We start from the raw sequence: 20,002 nt of genomic DNA, 5'->3' as shown, positions 1-20,002 counted from the left end.
TTCGACTACGGACTCTCTTGCTCACAATAATCGACTTGGCTGCCGACGCCAAACGCCAGCTTCAGATCCAAGGTTCTGACCTGGATTTAATATCGCACATCTAGCCCGCGCGCTCCGACGAAGCAGGCCCGCGATCTCGGGTGACTCCCGGCCGGGTAGAGAAGACTGCACCTTCGCGGAATGTCATTCTGCCAGGCTGGGCGGACGCGTCCGGCGATGACTTTCGCTGCTCCGAGCCCTCTCCCCAGGGGAAAATAACCTGGGAATCTGCCGAACGGCGGTCCACAAACACGACGCATGACACGAGGCTGATACGCAGCCTTCCGTGGTCGCGCTGCACTGGTCCTTCCTGTCGAGTGGACAGGGTCATAAAATGCGGCGACCTTTTCCTTTTCGGCATATCCTTGATGCGGCAAACTCGTCCCTCGCGCCTTTCTCTGGCCTGCTCCTTGACGTCGAGCCTCCCTCACAGCCTCGTCCGCCCGGCCTCCAGAACCTCTGCTGATTTAGCAAACACACTCTCATCCAGCTCCAGGACACGCTTGCCCATTGCCCAACCCCGGCCTCGTGTTGTCGGACGTCACTTCGACCCTCTCTGGTGCCCTGGAGTTCATGCCTCACCGTAGCGGTTGCCGGTGTCTCTTGTCTTCTCACTGTGTTAGGTGTGTGGTCTCTGGCCGCACAATCCGGTGTCAGAGTACACAGGGGGATCCTGCCATGCGCCTGCCTCGTCGCTTTCTCCCTCCAAGAAGGTACATATTCAGAGCTGAGAGGACTTCCCGACGATCCATCCACTCCCGCTTCTTTAAATTCTTCCATGTCGAATCACCAGCACCCGGACGACCACTTTCATTACGGCTGTTTCCCTCGTGGGCCCCGAAGAGGCACAAGCACACCAACAGGTGGCAACAACAATAACAACAACTCCCGCCGCGGACTATTTCATCTCGGACAGGGTGGGCGAACTGTGCTCCCTCCTCTTCATCTTCCGTTTCGAACCTCACGTTCTCCAGGTCTGTTCTCCTTCGGAGTACCTTATACTGTATGAAAGAACTCAATCCGTCTTCCTTAAAGCAGCACCTAACCCCTCATTCTCTTCCCAATTTCCCCAGCAAGATCCCACGCAGACTACCGATCCCAGCATAGCTCATTTCAGCCAGCAGGATTGGCAAGCTCATCAAGGTATGCACGAGGGCTTCCCTTCTCATCGTCGCACGCTGACGGCGTCTCGCCCGTTCCGTTTTTCCGGCCTCCAGTACAAGGACACCAACAGGCTGTCACGCCGTTCTCTTCTGATCCCCGATACCAAAGTCAACAGGCCGCATACGGCTCATATCCGTCTCGCTCATCGCCGAACATGATCGGGGCCCCCCACGACTCACGTATATTACCTCCACCACTTAATATGCCTCCATCGCAGATGCCCCCGCATATCTCTATGGCGCCCGCTACCCAAGTTCGCTCTCCTACTGCTGGCTATGCCGCCTACGCCCCCTACCCTCAGCAACAAGCGCATACTGGGTTCCCCTACCCCCATGGGGCAACAGCTCCCGACCCTCGCAGCTTGCCCCCGCCCATTCCCTCGATGCACCCGTACGACACGACGTCTTCAGCACTGGGACCTCGACGCAACTCCCTGGTGGAGAGGACTTCGATGCGCCCTGGTGGGCACGGTAGTACTCCATACCCACGCGTTCCCTCCGTCGCTACCCACGCTCCGGAGCCCCCGGTCGAGCCCGTCAAGAAGAAGCGTAAACGGGCTGACGCTGAGCAGCTCAAGGTCCTCAACGAGACATACAACCGCACGGCCTTCCCATCGACGGAGGAGCGCATAGAGCTGGCCAAGAAGCTGGGCATGTCTGCGCGCAGTGTCCAGATATGGTGCGCCCCATCCCCTGTTCTCTTACGTGTGTACCCAACTAACGGATCTTCACATTACGGCGTCGCCGTCGGGTTGACAGGTTCCAGAATAAGCGTCAAGCGATGCGTCAGAGCTCCCGCCAGGCCGCGGCCAGCGCGCCCCCAACGACGAACCAGCCGTACGCTGCGCCGTCGCACTCCGCACCTCCACCCACAACGACTCCGCTCCCGCAGACAGGAGGGTATCCAGGGCACCCAGGCTCAGCGTTGGGTGTCTCGAGTGTCAGCCAAGCTGGATACGGGACTCCACGACCCTCGAGTGACCTGGGAGGGATGCATTCGTCCTCAGGCCGCCTAAACCCATCCCCGAGCCCATCCTCCCACCGGAGGAGCCATGAGGAAGATCCACACAGACACGACGTCCGGCGATTCTCTCCTCGCGCTTTCTAATCGCGACCCCATCGCACCTCGCACCCGCATCCTGGTTCACGCGCCTGTGTGGCCACGACCCTATCGCACCCAACAACACGTTCCTCGACCGGCATCGCCCCGAACACGTCCTCCCAGCACCACACTCTCTCCACGCTGCACGATGCGCAACGCACCATTTGGTCGTGCGTTTGCGCGCTACTACTTGCGTCAGAACCCGTCGCGTCGTCATCCGTCGAGCTAGTTCTTCGCGCCTTCTAGTGTGCGGGAGCAGTCCGCTACACGTCTTCCGCCGTTCGCGCCGTTATTTGCATTCCTGGCTTGCACGTCCGCATCTTACACGTAACAACTGAACTCTACCTGCACAGACACTTGCATCTAGCCAGGACTGCAGCTGTCCGCCGTTACGTTCCGTTCACGTTCACGCTCCCTACCTGTTATCGCACGCCATCGCCATCGCCGCTCTCGCGTTCTTGTCCCCCGTCCCTTTCCTTTTCCCTTTCCCTTTCCCTGTTCCTATGCTACCCCGTCTCACCTCTCGTATTCGCACCCGTCGTCATCACTGTCGCATCGTACTATCTATCTGTCATCTAGTGCACCACGTTCCCCACATCCCATCTCATCTTCCCCTTTCCCTGCACTGCATTGTATCCATCCACGTACACATTCTGCACGTTTACTACACCATTATGTATATCGCGCACCTCCTGACTTATCACCTATCTCATTACTTTCTATTGGTACTGTACGCACCCTCCCCTACTTCTGTCATGCAGCCCACCACTTCCCGATCTTTATGTTACTTATTACCGTATATACTTTATGCTAATGCTTGGGACTTGGATGCTCCGTTGGACTGTCGGATTCACTATTGTCGCCTCTAATATCATGTTGGTTTGCGAAACTTCCCCCACGGCTTGCCCGCGGCTTGCGTGCGTGCTCTTTTCGTCCTGCCAATCGCGCGCAAGCCTCCCCGTCCTCTTGCCAATCGCGTCCACGGTCGAGGCGGCTTGCAGGGGGCGAGAGATGCTGGCAGATGAGAAAGATGGTAATCAAAGCCCCCGGAATCTGCTTCCGCGAACGAAGCTTGCCAGCCGCACCGCCTCCATCCGTGTACCAAACCCAGACTAAACCGCTTTCGAGTCGACTGTTCCATGCGTTCGCCGTGCAACCCGTACGAACCGCCGGGGACCTCAGTTCACAGACCACAACCCACATGGCCGGTGCCAAAGGCCCATGTTCGATCATAGGGACGTCGGCGCGGAACCTCTTCGCACACGAGCCAATCGCCCCATCGCAGTCAGGCTGCCGGACGCTAGTGGACGCTGGGATGATGGGAGAACGCAATCTACCATAGCCGGATCTGCGCGCGCTGGCACTAGCACGCCCTGGCTTGACTTACCCCGCATGCCCGACGAGCTTGTCACGGAAGCCGTGGACGGTATGGCTCACGCGGTCTGGTTTTGGAAGCAAGATACATCAAGAAGGTCGGCACATTTTTGCAAGAGCGCGCTGGGCCACTCGCAATGTGACTTGGTGCCACTGTGCGCGAGATTCGTGGTTGAGTTCACACTTCCCCGTCGATCCGTGGATGGTGCCGCGTGCTGTGCTTCCGTGGCGCACATACGGGCGCGTCTAGGGGCGGAGACACATCCTTGACATCGGCCATGTGGATGTGGGTGTACCGACACGAGGCGCAACTTCTTTTTCTGACACCCCAGGTTCGAAGCTTGGAGCGCGGAGAACATCAAACATCGTTGTATTCCTGTACAATCATGCGGTGCGTGCAAGCAGGCATCGATACATAGCAAGTGTGGCAATAACAAGGTGGACGAGACGATAACAATATGAACTTGCGAGCTTATGCGCAGAAGCGTGGCATGGACCCAGGCGGCCACTGAAAACAGACATTGAGATCCCGTCGACCAGTGCTTCTCAAAAGCAAGATCGAGATCTCGAAACGAGCCAAGAGCCTGCACACACGGGACACATGTCAGCGGCGAGTTTCGACGCATGAGAAGGCCGCGGTGCGCAAAAAGCGAACTACTCACACATGGAGGAAGGAAAGGAAATCAGTGGTGCCTCTTGGCGTGGTGGGAGACATGGCGCTTGACCATGCCACGGCGGCTGCGCTTCGCCTTGCACCTCCCCGTCGACGCGGGCGCCGAGGAGGTGGCAACGGAGGAGGACGTCGGCGCGGACTCAGCGGAGGTGTGAGCCGCAGTCGTAGAGACATGTGTCGACGAAGCGGAGCGAGAGGCCGCCGTCGAAGAAGCGTGGGTAGAGGAAGCGTGGTTGGCGGAGGAAGCCTTGGTAGATGATGCCTCGACGGATGACGAAGCAGGGTCGGAGTTCCCGGAACCACTGCTCGAGTCACCGATGGGGGCAGGGCCAGGGATCGTGAAGCTCTTGAAGTTGTCGTCCCAGATGTCGGGGAACTTGACGTTGTTGTACAGACCCGGGATCGAGACCAACTCCGAGCCGGAGGGCACAGTGCTACCGCCACCGGTCACTTCGATCTGACTATAACCAGCTGTCAGTCCTACGCACAACTGGCAGTCACTAGCAAAGATCACGTACGCGCAGCTAGGGTAGTACTGGGGCTGGCCGACGGAGTGAAGAGCGACACTGTTGGACAGTCAGCGTTCCCGGCACGTATGTCAGGGTCCGTGTCACACGTACATCTCGTTGCGGATCAACTAGAGAAGCACAGCAATTGTGAGTACGTCTATTTGTCTTCGGGAAACATTACATCACTCACGTATTGGCCGGCCTTCAATTCCTTAGGGATAGTGCTGGTCCACTTCATGCCGTTCTCAATGAGCTGAGTTGCGGCCCACTTGCCGTTAGAGTAGCCAGCAGCATCGACCTTGAACCACTTGGCGTTGGAGGCGTCAAAGGTCTTGCAGTCACCGTCGCAGGAAGTCATGTAGGTCGATACAGGGCCCTGGTGGTCGCTGGGCCAGTTTGTCCAGTGGAAGACGACCTCGCTTCCGGCAGCAGCGGTCGCAACCGCACCTGCGCCAGACTCACCGCCTTTGTTGCAGGCGAGGTCCGAGGAGGTCTCGTCGAGAACTGATCACGTACAAACATGAGTCAGCCAGGAAACGTAGCCAAGATGAATAGAACGTCGGATTCACAGCAACGGAGACGGCACGCAGATACTGCATGTCTGCCCACTATGAAGCTGGAGGCATCGCGGGCACAGCATTGGGATACTTGGCCTGGGACCTAATATCCGCTCGTTCATGCCGTCGGCGGGGGACATCAACATCTGCGGGTGACTCTCTTAAGTCGACTCATCGTTTCGGTGCACCCGAACTGAGGCGTGTAACTCATAGCATTGGCACAATTGTCTCACTGACCGCTAGTAGTGGAAGCAAAGGGCGGATGAAACGGGAAAAGTCCCTGGGCAGCCAGTTTAACCCCACTGGGTTACTGTGTAGGTATCTGACAACGCCGCAAAGCCTGCATAGCTCGACATACTCTCCGCCAGACGAAACCCATTCTCCATATGATATGGGACACTTACCGGGACCGTCATCGGGGAGCTTCCTGACGATTCGCTTGGGAACAGGCGATTCGTACCTGCAAGAAACGCGTCATAATGCTCAGTCGATCGCCACGGAGCGCGCTCGGCAAAAGTACGCACGGGTCGGTAAACGGAAGCCATCCGGAGTAACTCTTCCCGCCAACGGTCAAGTCTTGGACGTAACCGTGTGCGTTCACGGCAGACGGCGCGAGGAGCGCAGCGGCAAGGACGGCAAGGGAGATAGGTGAGAACATCATCGTGACGGGAGTCGGGTTGGTTGTCGGAGGTAAGGACAGCGGGTGTCGTAAGGACAGAAGGTGGAAACCGTTCGGTCTGGGAAGGGAGTGGGAGTGGGAGGGAGAGGGAGGGGCGGGTCGGGGAGCACGGGGAGGGGGAGGGGGACAGGGAAGGGGTGACGGGGGCGTCGTCCTGGACGACGAGCACGCCGGTTGAGGCCTTTTCTACGCCCACTCGAGGCGGACCTTGAATCAATCAAGTCTCACGCCGCCCTTCAGCAGCCTTCTCCCCCGGCGTCTAGACCCGCCAAACACCCCGGAGCGCCCGCGCGCCACCCGCCCCCGCCCGACTCCCGACGCAATTGTTCCCCGCTGCGGTCACTTCTGGCCACTTCTGGAGTTTATTGTCTTCGTCGTCGCACAACGTCGCACGCAATGCTCGGTCTCTCCGATGCACAAACAAACACTGTTTTCGGTGCACCCCAAGACGCGATCCCCAGGACTGAATCCGGCACAGCCCACATCGCTGCCTCGCATGCTCTCCACGCGGCATCTTTCTCCCGTCCAAGCCTCATCATCGCAACTTCGTCAGTCGCGCACGCGAAACCTTCGCCGCTCCTCTTGATTGCTTTAGCAACACGAGTTCAGCAAGCGAAACCGCCGAATCACTTGTCTTACATTCCTCGACGAAATGACGCAAGTTCTGCTCCGAGCCCCGGCAAACTTCGTTACATCACCCGACCTCTCCAGCGGTGTCTGATCTGCGCGCTGTATGGAGACCATGATAACACCTGGTTAGTCGATCGATATGCTCGACATACATGCTTCACGTCGAGCTTGCAGCTCGCGAAGGGCATCGCCCCTTCGAGAATAACCACTCTCTGCGATGTGAACAAGTATGTCATAGGTTCAACAAATCATGACGAAACGACACGCAGTTGAGGCCGAACAACCAAGGTGGGGACGCAGGTACTAGCTTGCAACTGTTTGCCTCTACTGTACAAGATCTGTTACAAAGCAACCAACGTATTCGTCAAACTTCTTCGTTCTCTCAAGACATACGAAAGAGGCACTAATTTGTCTCCGGACCTTCAGATCAAACCGTATCATGATGATATATACCGGGCCCACACTAGCTAGGGACAAATACACATAGGCCCTTGTGAAGTTGCAGCTTCGTCTTATCTGCGGCGGTACCGCACTCCACGCCGCAATCAACTATTTGATTCGTATTGTAACGTCAATGGAACGCAAGCACAAGTCTGACATATAGGTCTTGTTACAAGCACAGATACAGAGCGAATACATGCTAGTGGTAGTAGTACAGCAGCACAACGGTCGAGTTCAAGCTAGGCGAGGGAAGAGACCATGTACAAGGGAGTCCAAAGGAGGGCATATGTAGGTTGTACAGAGCCGAACAACACAACAACAATGGAACACACGATCGGGACTGCGACATCTCCTTTAGGTTCTAAGCGGTGCCTCCGGGGAGGTGCTCGACCGACGCTGAGCCGGGGGCGGGCCGTCGGGGAGACCGCGCTGGCACCGCCGGTCCCGAGCTTGTCTGCGCTAGTGCGGGCGTGGTGGGCGTAGCGGGGACGAACGCGATATCGGGCACGCCTAACTGCCCTGAAGACGACCCAAGTGGCGGCGACCGCGACAGGTCGACAGAACCCCATCTCGAGTCATGACGCTGCCCATGGGTGCGAACGTTGAGCGGGGTGACTGTGACGGGCGCAACTGCGGGCACGCGCGTCGCCTCCTGCACAGAGAATATCGTAGATAGCGAGGAGATCGAGTTTGGTCTCCGTGTGCGCACTGGCGACGCTGCGTTATCCGGGGGTGTGATCCAGTGGATTTGAGGCGGGGCGGTAGGGTTGGAATAGGTGCGCGGACGGACCGGGACAGGTGAAGGAGTGGATGAAGACGGAACAGAGATAGGTGAAACGGCAATAGGTAAATGAGGGTTTGGGAGCCTCGGAACGATGGTGGACGCGACCGAGCTGGCCGACGAGGTGGACTGGGAGGGGCAGGGAACGTCCACGTCGATTGAAGACGTGTCCGAACGAGAGAGGATGGCCGGCCAAGGCGGTTTGGGCATCTCGCCCATCCACGCAGGGGCACTGGTGGGTAGCACGAACGGCTGTGTGCGAAGCAATTGGTCATGTAACTCGAGCGGCGCAGATGCGGACGAGTAGACACTGGCCGTCTCCGTCAGGGAATTAGCTCGCCGCAGATCTGCGCGCTCAGGAACACCAAGATTCACGCTGTCCCGCGCCACTTGCGTGTGACTCGCGCCTTTGGACTTTGGGTAGAGAGGGGTGCCGCTCAGGTCTTTCATGTCGTGGGGCCGGAGGACGAATTTTGCAATGCCATGACTCTCTGCAGAGCTGGCGCTCCCAGATGAGGCTCGCGACCAACGCGTTGGGACGGGGGAGAACGCGTCGTCTGGCCGGCTTTGGAGTGCTTGGAGTAGCTCGTAGTACGACTTGCCTGTTTCCGCTCGTCGATCGTGCTCCTTCGCCTTCGCCTTGAGAGGGGCAGCCGCCCCGGTGGAGATCGCGAACGCAACACTGTTTTCGTACTTCTCGCAGTCGACCGGGCCAGAGATGCGGCGCTTGTGCAGCTTCTTGAGCTTCCTGCGGTCGCGCACGATACACCAGGAGACAGCGATGATGAGGTTAAAAGCGACAACCACGACGACGATCCCGGCAATGAGCGGCGGATCGAGCGACATGCCCCGCTTTGCAAACGTCTGTCAACAGGGAGTGAGTCTAGACACCGGACACGCGGTAGGGAAGCCTGTCAACTCACATGCGTGCTGCTCGAGGACGACATGCCTGTGGACGCGAGGGATGCGGCGTGGGGCAGGCGTTGGCGTTACCGAGAGGCTAGGAAACGGGGAGCCTGCTCGGGGAAGCAACGGGACGAAGCAAGCAAGAGCGTCCAAGGAACCTCGCGAGGGCCTCATATACCTGGAGACTATCAGCGAGGTACCCAAGGGAGCCACTTGCTATGCTCTGTTAGGAGCCCTGGTAGCGAATGATTTCTGTTTGCTTATCCACATGGTCGCGTAGGTGCATGACAGTGCGGATGGAGTGCGATGATTCTCGCAGTTGACGGATGCTGGATCGTACCGAGTGAGGCGATGTGCGCGGCTACCGTGTGGCATCATGCGACAAGGAACCCCGACCACTCGAGTAGCGCAGTCTCCATGTGTACATTTGCAGATAACGGGGAGTTGTGGCATACGGAGTTGAGTTTGCGTGCTGTCTGCACCAAGAATAGCTGTTGTCTGGATGTCGAGCAGAAGGTCGACATCGAGGTCAAATCCTCATTGACAGACCACGAGTACCGGCGCTCTCGACATGTTCGCCATACGATACCTGAAGAGCTTTTCAATTGAAACAATCACCGGATAATCAGGCTCTCTCCATAACCCGTGGGCCGTCAAAAGGCTTTATTTCCGAAGATAATGAGAAGGCTGTTGACCGCTCTCAGAGGGTTGATAGCCACAGCATTGATATTGCGCGTTGTACCGCGTCCGTTCCCTCTAGAGTGGACACGCAAGCACATATGCATACCTCTAGGGGCCCTAGGAAGGGACCGCACGAGGAGGGTCAATGGAAGATCTGATAGCCATGGTAGACACAGGAACACCCACCACACAGTTATACATATCCATCTAGTAGAAGATGGAAGCATGACCTCACTATGGCAAATAGATGTAGTGATACCACATTAATCAACATGATCTTGTGGGCATGCAATGCTGTTGGACGGAGGCGATACTTGAGGAAGAGGGGAAGAGGTCTGAAGGATGTCGGATGTTGAAGGTGAAAGTCGGAGGAGGTAGCGGACCGGGCGGTCCACATCTTGGCCTGATCAGGCAGGAATTCCCACACCTGCCTAATCGGGAACCTGCACAGGCGGATCTCGTTTGCGAGATTTTCTGCTGCTCAAGCTTGTCTCCGACCCTCACCGGCTCTGCGCCTTTGCAGCGAGCAAGGCACTCCACACAACTGTACTCTTGTATCTGGGCTCGACATTCACATAGACTTGCTGGATACGCGCCGTTGAGCAACATACCACGCACTCTCTGCACTCTACCAAACACACAGAGTAATCGCCTCGCACTCGCACTCGCCATAGATTTTTTCATCCGGGTCCTGCAACTGTATCACTTGTATCTGCAACGATGTCTCCTGTCGCCATGTCTGTAGCCTCGGATTCCCATTTCGCACCACTTCTAGATGCGCTTCGCACAGCCCCCACCGGCCCAGGTGAGCAGCGTTGCGGTATATGATCATGGAGATGCTGGAATAACACTGGTGATCCAGATGCCAAGGCCGCCGCCGACCGTCTCGCTCGGGAGATTCAAAAGACTGGTTTCGAGTCGCTGAGGTGAGTAATGTGCATGTTTTGATTCGTCCAATTCCTTGTCGGAAACATCTCGCCGAATGGAGAGTTCACTGGACAAGCCGCTGTGTGATCTTTGTGGGGCGAGCCGTTCTTCACTCTGCAGCACTTCCAGTGTCTTGAAGTCGTAGAACGAGAGTCATCCTACCATGCATATGCACTGGGCTGTGGTTGTCCCACAAGTTCACCATTCTGCGTCATGGAGAGGGCGTATGCTGACGGTTCTGTCCGTATAGCGACGGCAAGGTCATCACCGCCCTTCATGGCTTCGCCACCAACAAAAAGTCCGGATACGAACGCGAATCCGCTGCCATCGCCTTCCAATCCTTTGCCCACATCCTCGGAGCACCGGCAGCGCCGATTCTGCTTCAGTCTCTGCCCGTTTTGTTCGATCTTTACATGGACAAGGGCGATGTTGTCCGCACCGCTGCAACCACCGCCGTCAAAGGCATCCTGAAGCTCTTCCCTCCCGAGGCAACGAGTGCCGTCTTCCGGACGCTCGAGGACATCCTGGACAAGGGTAAATGGCGCACCAAGGTTGGAGTACTGGACGCCATGAGGACCTTCGTCAATACTGCGAAGGACGCTGTCGCAAATGAACTCGGTACCACCATTCCCAAGGTAGAAAGCGCTATGCACGACACGAAAGCCGAGGTGGGTATGAATGGGAAGTTTCGTTGACACAAGACTGAGCTCGACCACGCACCAGGTGTCTTCGGCTGCTGTCAAATGCGCTACTGCATTGTGCACCACCCTTGCGAACCCCGATCTTAGCCCCCATATCCCCGCACTTGTTAAGTGCATGTCCAACCCCGATACTGTGCCTCAGTGTATCAAGTCCCTGTCGAACACAACTTTTGTCGCCGAGGTCACGGCACCCGCTCTTGCCGTCCTCGTGCCCCTCATGATCCGTGCCCTGAATGACCGTTCAATGGAAGTTCAGCGCCGCTCTGTGGTTGTCATCGATAACTTGGTCAAGCTCGTCCGCGATCCGAATGTAGCAGCGACCTACCTGAGTCCCCTAGTTGATGGCGTGGAAAAGATCGCCACAGGTGCCGCCTTCCCAGAGGTATGTCCCATGCTTCGTTCTCCCACCATACATACTCACCGCTAGCTCCTAGGTCCGTGCCTTCGCCGAGACTGCATTGACGACGCTCCAGAAGGCTGGCGCATCCAAGGATGGTCCTCCCCCTGCTCATCGCGACATTGAAGCCGAAAGGTCCGAAGTCATGTCCACACTGCTCACCTTGCTTCCCGAGGAACTGGCGATTATTTCCGCGGATGCTCCGAATGGCCCCCACGAGCCTCGGCACCCGCTGCTCAAGCAGGTCCTCGAGTTCTCCGCGGGCCTCGTCGCGGACCTAGTCCACGCCCGCAAGTTGTCGGACTCCCAGGCGTGGCAACGGTGTCTCGGTGCCTTCCTGGACCCCTGGTTCCCCGCAGGCACGGCAGACGCAGCTAAGTTTACCGAGCGTGTCCGTGCGCATTTCCTCGCGGTCGACGAAGCGAAGCACGGCACTGCTTCCAATGGCTCCTCCGAGGAAGGCGAGCTCCTTTGTGATACCCTATTCTCGCTCGCGTACGGAGCGCTCCTGCTTCTTTCCCACACGCGCTTGCGCCTCTTCCGCGGGCGTAGGTACGGTATCCTGGGCACCAACGGCTCCGGCAAGTCCACGCTCATGCGGCAGCTGCGTGACGGGAAGGTCGAGAACTTCCCGCCGCAAGACCAGCTCCGCTGCGTGATGGTGGAGCACTCGCTGCAGGGCGAGGATACGTCTCTCTCTGTTCTGGACTTCATTGCGTCAGACAAGGCTCTCGCACACGTGCCGCGGGCCAAAATTCGGGACCAGCTCCTTGAAGTTGGCTTTGACGACACCCGGCAAGCCGATGTTGTCGGTGGTTTGTCCGGTGGTTGGAAGATGAAGCTCGAACTGGCTAGGGCGATGCTGTACAATGCGGACCTCCTGCTCTTGGACGAGGTATGTAGCCGCCGGTCTCACAAAGGCCTGCTTGCTGATCACCTTCTGCACAGCCTACTAACCATGTACGTTGGGCGTCGTTAAACTGATTGATTGTCCGCTGACTCCATGGTGCAGTTGGATCGTGCATCCGTCCAGTGGCTAGAGAAGTACCTCATGGCGCAGAAGAACGTTACCTGCCTGATCATCAGTCACGACTCTGGGTACGTGAAATGCCATGCGCCTGTGCTGAGGATAGCAGCTCATAGTGTTCCGTCAGGTTCCTCGACACCGTGACGACAGATATCATTCACTACGAGAGCAAGAAGGTTTGTGTCGATCGTCTGGCGGGAGAACGTGGAGACTGATCTACAACGTCCACAGCTTGTGTACTACCCCGGGAACCTGTCGTCCTTCGTGGAAAAGCACCCGGAAGCGAAGTCTTACTACACCCTCGCAGCGACATCAGTCAAGTTTGCGTTCCCGCCGCCGGGTTCCTTGATGGGCGTTCGCAGCAACACCCGTGCCATTCTAAAGATGACAAACTGTACCTTCACGTATCCTGGCCGACCGAAGCCCAGTCTCTACAACGTCAGTTGCGCGCTGTCCCTGTCAAGGTGCGTCCTACCGGATACCTCCCACCGGCGGTGATCCTGACTTGGGAACCTCCGATTAGTCGGGTCGGTATCATAGGCCCCAATGGTGCTGGGAAGTCCACGCTTATCAAGCTCCTGACTGTGCGTAACTTGGTCACTATGTTGTTGACACAGCATTGAACATCGTGTCCTTCCAGGGAGAGACGGAGCCTCAAGAGGGCACAGTCTACAAACACCCTGCGCTGCGTATTGGATACGTCTCACAGCATGCAACTCATCATATCGGTGAATACTTGTCTCCGCTGGAAAGTCGTGATCAGAACTGACGATCATGATGTCTTATAGAACGTCACCTCGAGAAGACGCCGATCCAGTACATTCAATGGCGCTTCCAGGATGGACATGACCGTGCGTTGAGACCTCTTGCAGAAGTGTTTTCCCTGTGCTGATCACTCTCGTCACTAGGTGAGATCCTTGAGAAGGCAACCCGTGTTCTCACGGATGAGGATAAGGCGCTTCTTAACACAGATTTCGTCGGTAAGAATGGACAGCGGCGCAAGCTCGAGGTTTGTTTCATGTCTATCATCTCCTGGAAGTCCCTGAGAATACTGACCACTGTCCTTCATCTTTCTCGTAGTTGATCATGGGTCGGCAAAAGCTCAAGAAGTCATTCCAATACGAGATCAAATGGAGAGGTGGGTGAAATGATCATGCATTTGCACCAACTTACGAGATGCTGACCCGCATCGCTGACAGGCCTGGATCACAAGTTCAATACGTGGATTCCCCGCGACGAGCTGCTCTCTAAGGGTTTCGGAAAGCTGGTCCAGCAATTCGACGATCTCGAGTCTTCACGGGAAGGTGCGGGTCAGCGGGACACGTCGGCACACATTGTTCGCAAGCATCTCGAAGACATCGGATTGGATGGTGACATCGCGCAGTACAACGAGATTGCGGGTTTATCCGGAGGTTTGTCCTTCTCCGCCGTGACGATATACGCTAATCTCCGCCGTGCGTTACAGGCCAGAAGATCAAGCTCGTCATTGCAGCCTGTCTCTGGAACAACCCTCAGGTGCGCGATAGTCGCGGGATTGCACCCACGATATAGGCTAACTCCGCCTTCTGTATCCTCGGTGCTTTAGATCTGCGTGCTTGATGAACCTAGTAACTTCTTGGATCGCGAAGCGCTCGGCGGCTTGGCCGTCGCCATCCGGGACTGGGCTGGCGCAGTCGTACGTGATGCCTTCGAATACCCACAGGCCAATCGTTGCTCACGCATCCCTGCAGGTGATCATCTCCCACAACGAAGAGTTCGTAACGGCACTCTGTGAGTATCCTGCGTTACATCGGCTTCTTCATAGGACGATCGTCTCACTCCGGCGGTGCTTGCTCAGGTCCAGAGATCTGGAACGTCGACCAAGGCAGGATGACTCACAAGGGCAAGGTCGCAGTCGTCGAGGATGCATTCGCTTTCAAGTCCCCCAAGGGCAGTGGCAGCAATACGCCTGCGCTCTCACGCACGCAGACCCCCGCAGCTTCAACCAACGCCACGCCTGCGGGCAGCGGTGCAGAGGACAAGGCGAACGGCACTGCCACGCCTCCCATTAGGAAGAAGAAGAAGCTTACGCGCAACCAGATGAAGGCACAGGAGGAGCGGCGGCGCATCCGCAAGATCAACTGGCTGACGTACGGCGGTCCCAAGCCGGAGGACACTGACAGCGATGCTTGAGCATGAGTACGCGTTGCCTCTCCGCTCTTAGGCTTCCTCTCCCAATTGTATCGTCAGCTGTCTCGTCCAGGCTACCTTAGACTGCGGAAGGCGCACTAGTAGATCGTCTTGTTTGCATGTTCCTTACAGCGCCTAATGCACATATCCTTATTCTCGGGTACTTCTCGCGGGTGAAACGTAGTACTCAACATACCTCCAAGGTGCAAACTAGGAACTTCACCGAGAGGGCGGGAGCTGGGGCATGGGACCTTCAATCAGAAACGATCTGCACAGGAAAAGATGTTCATTGCCAGAATGACCATGGTAGTTAGCTCCGCAGCCAGTGCGGGCGAGTTGTACGTATGCGGGAGTAGTCTTCCACTAGTAGTGGTTGTGGTAGAATTCCTACTATGGGTGTAGCGAGTGAGGTAGGTGTGACCGTCCGGAGAGAATCTAGAGGTGGGATGCTAAGATGCGAATGCAAGATGCAGGATGGGATGCAGGGATGATACAGTGGTGCGAGGTCCAGAGTAGTCCGCAGGGTGGGAGGATGGTGTTGTACAGTGCAGGTGCCTTCTAAGGAGTGTGATGTGTGTATAAGGATAGTACAGGAGGGTGCCTGAAGTGTCAGAGATCGATGCGTAGGTGATACAAAGCCCGGAAGTCAGAGGAATTGAGACCCGGATGGGCGGATAAATAGGAGCGAGTGAATGCGGGCGGTGCCGGTAAAGGAACGTGAGTAGGATGCGGATGGTGCTGTGTGGTGTGAAATGAGAGTGGGGAGTTGCGTGCGGTGATAAATAATGCTAATGTCACAGTGGATGGCCAATGTCAATGCGATGTGAAGGATGCAGTGTCGCGCAGGGAGAATAAATAGCAAAGCAAACGGAACCAGTTGAGGATCCAGAGAAACGAACATCCAAGCCAAATGGGAGGATGAAGAATACAATGGACGAACAATGCGTAGTGTACAATGCAGTGCGATGATAGCGAATAAATAACAAATATTGAATAATATGCGACGACTGGGATGGTGAGGAAGGTAGGATAGCCTGGATCTTCTGCAGGAGAGCCTGGGGGGATGACAGCGAATGGAGCAGAGAATCGATCGAATATCGGTAGGGTCGAGGAAGGAGGTCGGGCGAGAGGGAGCGCTTAAGATCGGCGAGAGTTGGGTGACGACTCGGAGGAAGGGTACTCTTCTTCTGCGCTTTCGCCTTCCTCCTCAAGATCGCCGCCCTGAGCTTCAGCCCCACGCGTGTGTACCCGTGCATGCCGGCGCATGTTGCTCTGGACACTGAAGCTACGGCCACAGCCTTCGTACGGACATGTGAATGCTGTCACGCCCGTCAAATCGTTAGCGCGCTCGCTCGCTGGCAGTGCGAAAATGCGCAAGATACTCACGCTTCTCTCCCGTGTGAGTGTTCAGGTGAATCTGGAAACAAAAAGTCGTATTAGATGAAACACGCTCGGGCGACTGGCACAACGGAGAAAACCGTGAGCGCACCTTCAGGCTACTAGGGCGGGTAAACCCTTTGCCGCAGTAGCTACACTCGTATCGTGCGGAAGAACTCCGATCAGCCGGTGCTGCCTCCATGCCGGGATACGGCTGCTGCTGCATCGACGGCCCAGCATGCGACATGACCTGGGAGCCAGCATACGGATAACTCCCAGTCGGGATGGGGTTGCGTGGGTGATGGGCATATTGGGGAGGATAGCCGTTGGGATAGGGCTGAAGGGAGGGGGGTGGCGGCACACCCTGCGCGTACGCAGGATAGCCAGATGGGTCGGACGCGCCCCGCCCATGTTGGGATGGGGTGGATTGCCGTGCCATGTCTGGATAGCCGGGATAGGAGCGTGGGGTTCCCGGTGCGTATGGGGCAGGAGACGATGCTCCGCGCGACATGTAACGAGGGTCCTCATCCGCCAACGTACGGCGACCTATATGAGGGGACGATGACTGCCGGGTCTGGTGCGGTGGGACAGACCGGGCTAGCTCCGCTGTATGGTAGCTGTGCGTCGGTACAGTTTCGCAGAGAAGCAAAAATAATGTACTCACGTCCAAAAATCTGTCGAATGGGAGGTAGTGTCGGCCGCTGCTCGCCTCGTCCGGCGGGGTCACTTGATGAGGAGGAGGAAGAGGACGGACGAGGGGGCATGGCACGAACGCTACAGGGGAGTGGAGGATTGAGCAGAGAGAAAATCTGAGGGGTAAAGTAGCCGGGACGATCGAGACCAGCATTGTGCTATATACTCCTCGGACGACGAACAGTTGGGGCACGGTAGCCACACCCAAACGAATGGATCCTGTTGCACATCGGCGCACGCGGGTTTTCGATCGGGGATTGTATCTGGGAACCTGGATGGATGCTGTAGTGATTCCCTGTAGACCCATTGCAACTGCGCGGAGGCCGTCTCCATGTATCCGTGAGGGTGTCGACAACGGTCGTGATGACAGTCGCGAACGTATAGACATTCGGAGCAGCATGCCGAGCAGGTCGAGAGAACAGATCTCTCCCCATTGGCGAGACCGAGGCTAGACAAGCTGAGGGTCACTCAGGCAGCGCAGGCCGGCTATGTGACCGAGAGAGGGTTTGTCGAGGCAGACCGATAAATGATCAGTGAGGTATGGGCGGCGTAGGCGGATTGGCGCTAGGCTGCGTACATATGCAGCGCCTAATTCATTGTGGCAGGACGAGACGAATCTGAGATCAAGCACTGAGACCCTTCACTTGCAGAATCAGGGATCAGAGCAAGCAGTACGACAGTCACCTGATGGTGAATTGGTGGTTTCGTCGCGTCGTCATCCGCGCCGCGGGAAAGCGCAGTTGCTGCTCGTCGACAGTCACCGCGCACGTGGAGCTAATGATCGCCCAGCCATGTCGCGAAGGTTAACCTCGGATGTCAACTGCCCTTCGATCCAGAAAATCTGTTCACACTCGTACACACCAGACGACAGGCCGCCCGGAGCAGTAGGTAGGGCACTCATCATCCCCATCCGTTTCACGTTCAGGGACGCCCTGGGAAGACACCTGGGCAGACATGACCCAGTGCGCTGTAAATGACAACGCTATATCCTGCAGCAACAGGATGCAATACCACCAATGAGCTCGTGGTGACCGTACCAGCGTCGGCTGGTCGATGACGCACAAGATCAGCGTGGGTTGCGGCCTGAATCAGGCCTGGGGATCAGAGCAGAGTGACTCCAGGCGATCGTCAGGACTCAGGAGCCCACATGCTGCTATGACAATGGTGGCCGACAAAGGCCGTGCGAAGCTCGCAAAACACTGATCCCCTTGCAGTATTGGTCATGTGTGAGCCAAGGTACATAGAAGGTGGTGCACGCCGTATGTGACCAACTGCAACTGGACAACAGCGTCGTCATGCAAGACTAGTGTCAAATTACACATACACATACCTGGAAGAGTGACACATGTGTATACGCCACATCTTAAATCGCGGTAGCAGCAGAATCTATAGGATACTTGCAGCTGGCAGCAGCAGGTGGTGGTCCAAGTCAAGGAACGGCCTCAGGCTGGAATCGCAAAGTCTCTCTGGGGCCGGCGGCCCGAGTCTTGCGCGCCTAGTGTTTGGACTTGAATGGGCCGCGATCTTGACTTGCTACCACCCTCCTCTCACTAAGCCTCCGCTTCTCCGTCTATCCCGTTCTGTGCTGCTTCTCTTGCTCCCTGCTTGCTCGTTGGAGAGGAAGAGCAGAACATTTGCTTCAGATTCTGACACTGCTTTCGATGCTTGCCACGCGACGACTGGCCATCGCCCTCGTTCGAAACCGTCCATCCAGATTTAACATCATGGCGACCATGTCCACCGCTGTCTCTGATCCTGCGAAACCGTCTTCGGCAGGGCCTGTCGAGCACTCAATACGGGCAAAGGTACGCAACCGTCAGCCAATCCTGTCCCGAGCATGCGCCATGCACGCCCGGTGCCTATTGGCGTTACCAGATCCATATCCACCCCCTCTTACACTGATCGTGTCTCTCGTGCAGCTTACCGACCTCCTGCGCCCGTCGCAGCTCGAGATCACCAATGACTCGTGGCAACATAGACATCATGCTCCCATGAGAGCTACCGGTGGCGGTGGCGGAGAGACTCGTACGTACTGCCCTCACTACCTATCCGAGCCTCTGTCTTCCATGTGCATCTCCAAATGACCATGTTGCTGCGCTCGCAGACTTTTCGGTTCGCGTGGTATCGGATCAGTTTCAAGGCAAGGTAATCTAGTTGTTGTACGTGGACTTATTGCGCACCAGCCAGCTGACGACTTGTCACCACCGGCTTCGTCTTGCCCCATAAATGCAGAATACCATGCAGCGCCATCGCATGATATACGCTGCGCTATCGGACGAGTTCGCAGCCGGACTTCACGCACTGTCCCTGAAGACGAAGACCCCGGCCGAGGCGAAGCCCGCAGCACAGACATAGCTTGTTCCAGCTCAGTGTCAATATACATCATTTTGCCCAGTCATCTTCCCGATCGAGCCATTGTCAAGATATCGACTAATTGCTCGGTTCGCATAACGTGTTTCAGAACACACAGCTTCCGTTGGGACGCCAGCACCGACACGATACTGCACCCGACGAAGCCTTGTGGCAATGTTGTTCCGGTAGAAACACGTACCCGTTTTGCACAGACGAGTCTCTTGGGTCATGTTCGGCGGTGCGTAAGTCGGACACTCTTCCAATCGAAGGTTCTTGGACGTGGGGCGAACAGAACGGTTTGTTACTGTGAGCTTCTCAGCCCTGGTTACGCTGATGTGACGGGAATTTATCGCCGCGAGTACACATAGGTCAATGATATTGACGTAGATGTTCATATCGTCGTTGTTGGGAGAGGGGCTAGGGTTTTTCAAGACAACTACGGCAATGGTCGACGGGCGTCGGCGACCACGTGCAGACGTGAATGCCCCTTCGTCTGCATGGGGAGAATGAACAGAGACCATGTAATAAGTATGTCCCAATATTCTTACCTTCCGTTGTCAAACGCCTTACACTCGGATTCCATCATTTTGTCAGGGTCCCTCTGGATGGCTAGTTGCTTCAGCGGTGCATACCGCCTTGGGGATCTACTTCACGGACACGTTTTTTCGAGGGCGCATCAGATACCAGGAGTCTTTCACCATATGTCCAATGTGAAACCCTACGGTCTACGAAGTCCTTGAAAGTTATTAGTACACATCCGCTTTATGACCTGCAGGGTCTTCAAGTATATGAGGGTGGGTGTTTTCTAAAGTACCAACATTCCA

General features: G+C 56.5%; 6 protein-coding genes across 6 annotated transcripts; 3 read left to right on the top strand and 3 right to left on the bottom strand.

Annotated features, from left to right (window-relative positions):
* Positions 1–817: 817 nt before the first annotated feature.
* On the top strand, positions 818–2,664 carry L226DRAFT_599750 (homeobox-domain-containing protein; the record flags this gene model as incomplete). The annotated part of the gene is made up of 4 exons (XM_067685667.1): positions 818–956; positions 1,078–1,182; positions 1,257–1,881; positions 1,962–2,664. 4 exons carry the CDS (start codon positions 818–820, stop codon positions 2,308–2,310), a joined length of 1,218 nt encoding a protein of 405 aa, XP_067529200.1. The 3' UTR covers positions 2,311–2,664.
* A 1,436-nt stretch (positions 2,665–4,100) lies between these two features.
* Positions 4,101–6,216, bottom strand: L226DRAFT_540536 (uncharacterized protein). Its single transcript, XM_067681891.1, has 7 exons — positions 5,942–6,216; positions 5,822–5,877; positions 5,051–5,364; positions 4,972–4,988; positions 4,870–4,917; positions 4,341–4,812; positions 4,101–4,262 (listed from the first exon to the last, which is right to left on the bottom strand). Exons 1-6 carry the CDS (start codon positions 6,076–6,078, stop codon positions 4,362–4,364), a joined length of 1,023 nt encoding a protein of 340 aa, XP_067529199.1. The 5' UTR covers positions 6,079–6,216; the 3' UTR covers positions 4,101–4,262; positions 4,341–4,361.
* Positions 6,217–7,365: 1,149 nt separating this feature from the next.
* On the bottom strand, positions 7,366–8,924 carry L226DRAFT_563826 (uncharacterized protein). The gene is made up of 2 exons (XM_067683584.1): positions 8,872–8,924; positions 7,366–8,812 (listed from the first exon to the last, which is right to left on the bottom strand). Exons 1-2 carry the CDS (start codon positions 8,893–8,895, stop codon positions 7,529–7,531), a joined length of 1,308 nt encoding a protein of 435 aa, XP_067529198.1. The 5' UTR covers positions 8,896–8,924; the 3' UTR covers positions 7,366–7,528.
* A 1,104-nt stretch (positions 8,925–10,028) lies between these two features.
* L226DRAFT_540533 (uncharacterized protein) lies at positions 10,029–14,969 on the top strand. Its single transcript, XM_067681890.1, has 19 exons — positions 10,029–10,340; positions 10,398–10,461; positions 10,713–11,130; positions 11,186–11,545; positions 11,598–12,455; positions 12,509–12,520; positions 12,573–12,658; positions 12,715–12,763; positions 12,819–13,051; positions 13,111–13,171; positions 13,228–13,315; positions 13,376–13,438; positions 13,496–13,596; positions 13,668–13,725; positions 13,787–13,999; positions 14,053–14,102; positions 14,173–14,262; positions 14,318–14,357; positions 14,425–14,969. Exons 1-19 carry the CDS (start codon positions 10,271–10,273, stop codon positions 14,757–14,759), a joined length of 3,249 nt encoding a protein of 1,082 aa, XP_067529197.1. The 5' UTR covers positions 10,029–10,270; the 3' UTR covers positions 14,760–14,969.
* Positions 14,970–15,893: 924 nt separating this feature from the next.
* Positions 15,894–16,572, bottom strand: L226DRAFT_473173 (uncharacterized protein; the record flags this gene model as incomplete). The annotated part of the gene is made up of 3 exons (XM_067676506.1): positions 15,894–16,075; positions 16,143–16,173; positions 16,246–16,572. The coding sequence occupies 3 exons, from the start codon at positions 16,570–16,572 to the stop codon at positions 15,894–15,896; spliced, it is 540 nt and encodes a 179-aa protein (XP_067529196.1).
* Positions 16,573–18,559: 1,987 nt separating this feature from the next.
* Positions 18,560–19,181, top strand: L226DRAFT_548479 (bola-like protein; the record flags this gene model as incomplete). The annotated part of the gene is made up of 4 exons (XM_067682594.1): positions 18,560–18,631; positions 18,746–18,851; positions 18,931–18,971; positions 19,059–19,181. 4 exons carry the CDS (start codon positions 18,560–18,562, stop codon positions 19,179–19,181), a joined length of 342 nt encoding a protein of 113 aa, XP_067529195.1.
* Positions 19,182–20,002: the final 821 nt, after the last annotated feature.

This window comes from Lentinus tigrinus (genome assembly GCF_003813185.1).
Source record: "Lentinus tigrinus ALCF2SS1-7 unplaced genomic scaffold L226scaffold_59, whole genome shotgun sequence".
Taxonomy (NCBI): domain Eukaryota; kingdom Fungi; phylum Basidiomycota; class Agaricomycetes; order Polyporales; family Polyporaceae; genus Lentinus; species Lentinus tigrinus.
The sequence above is the reverse complement of the archived record's forward strand: the minus strand, read 5'-3'. Positions and strand labels throughout refer to the sequence as shown.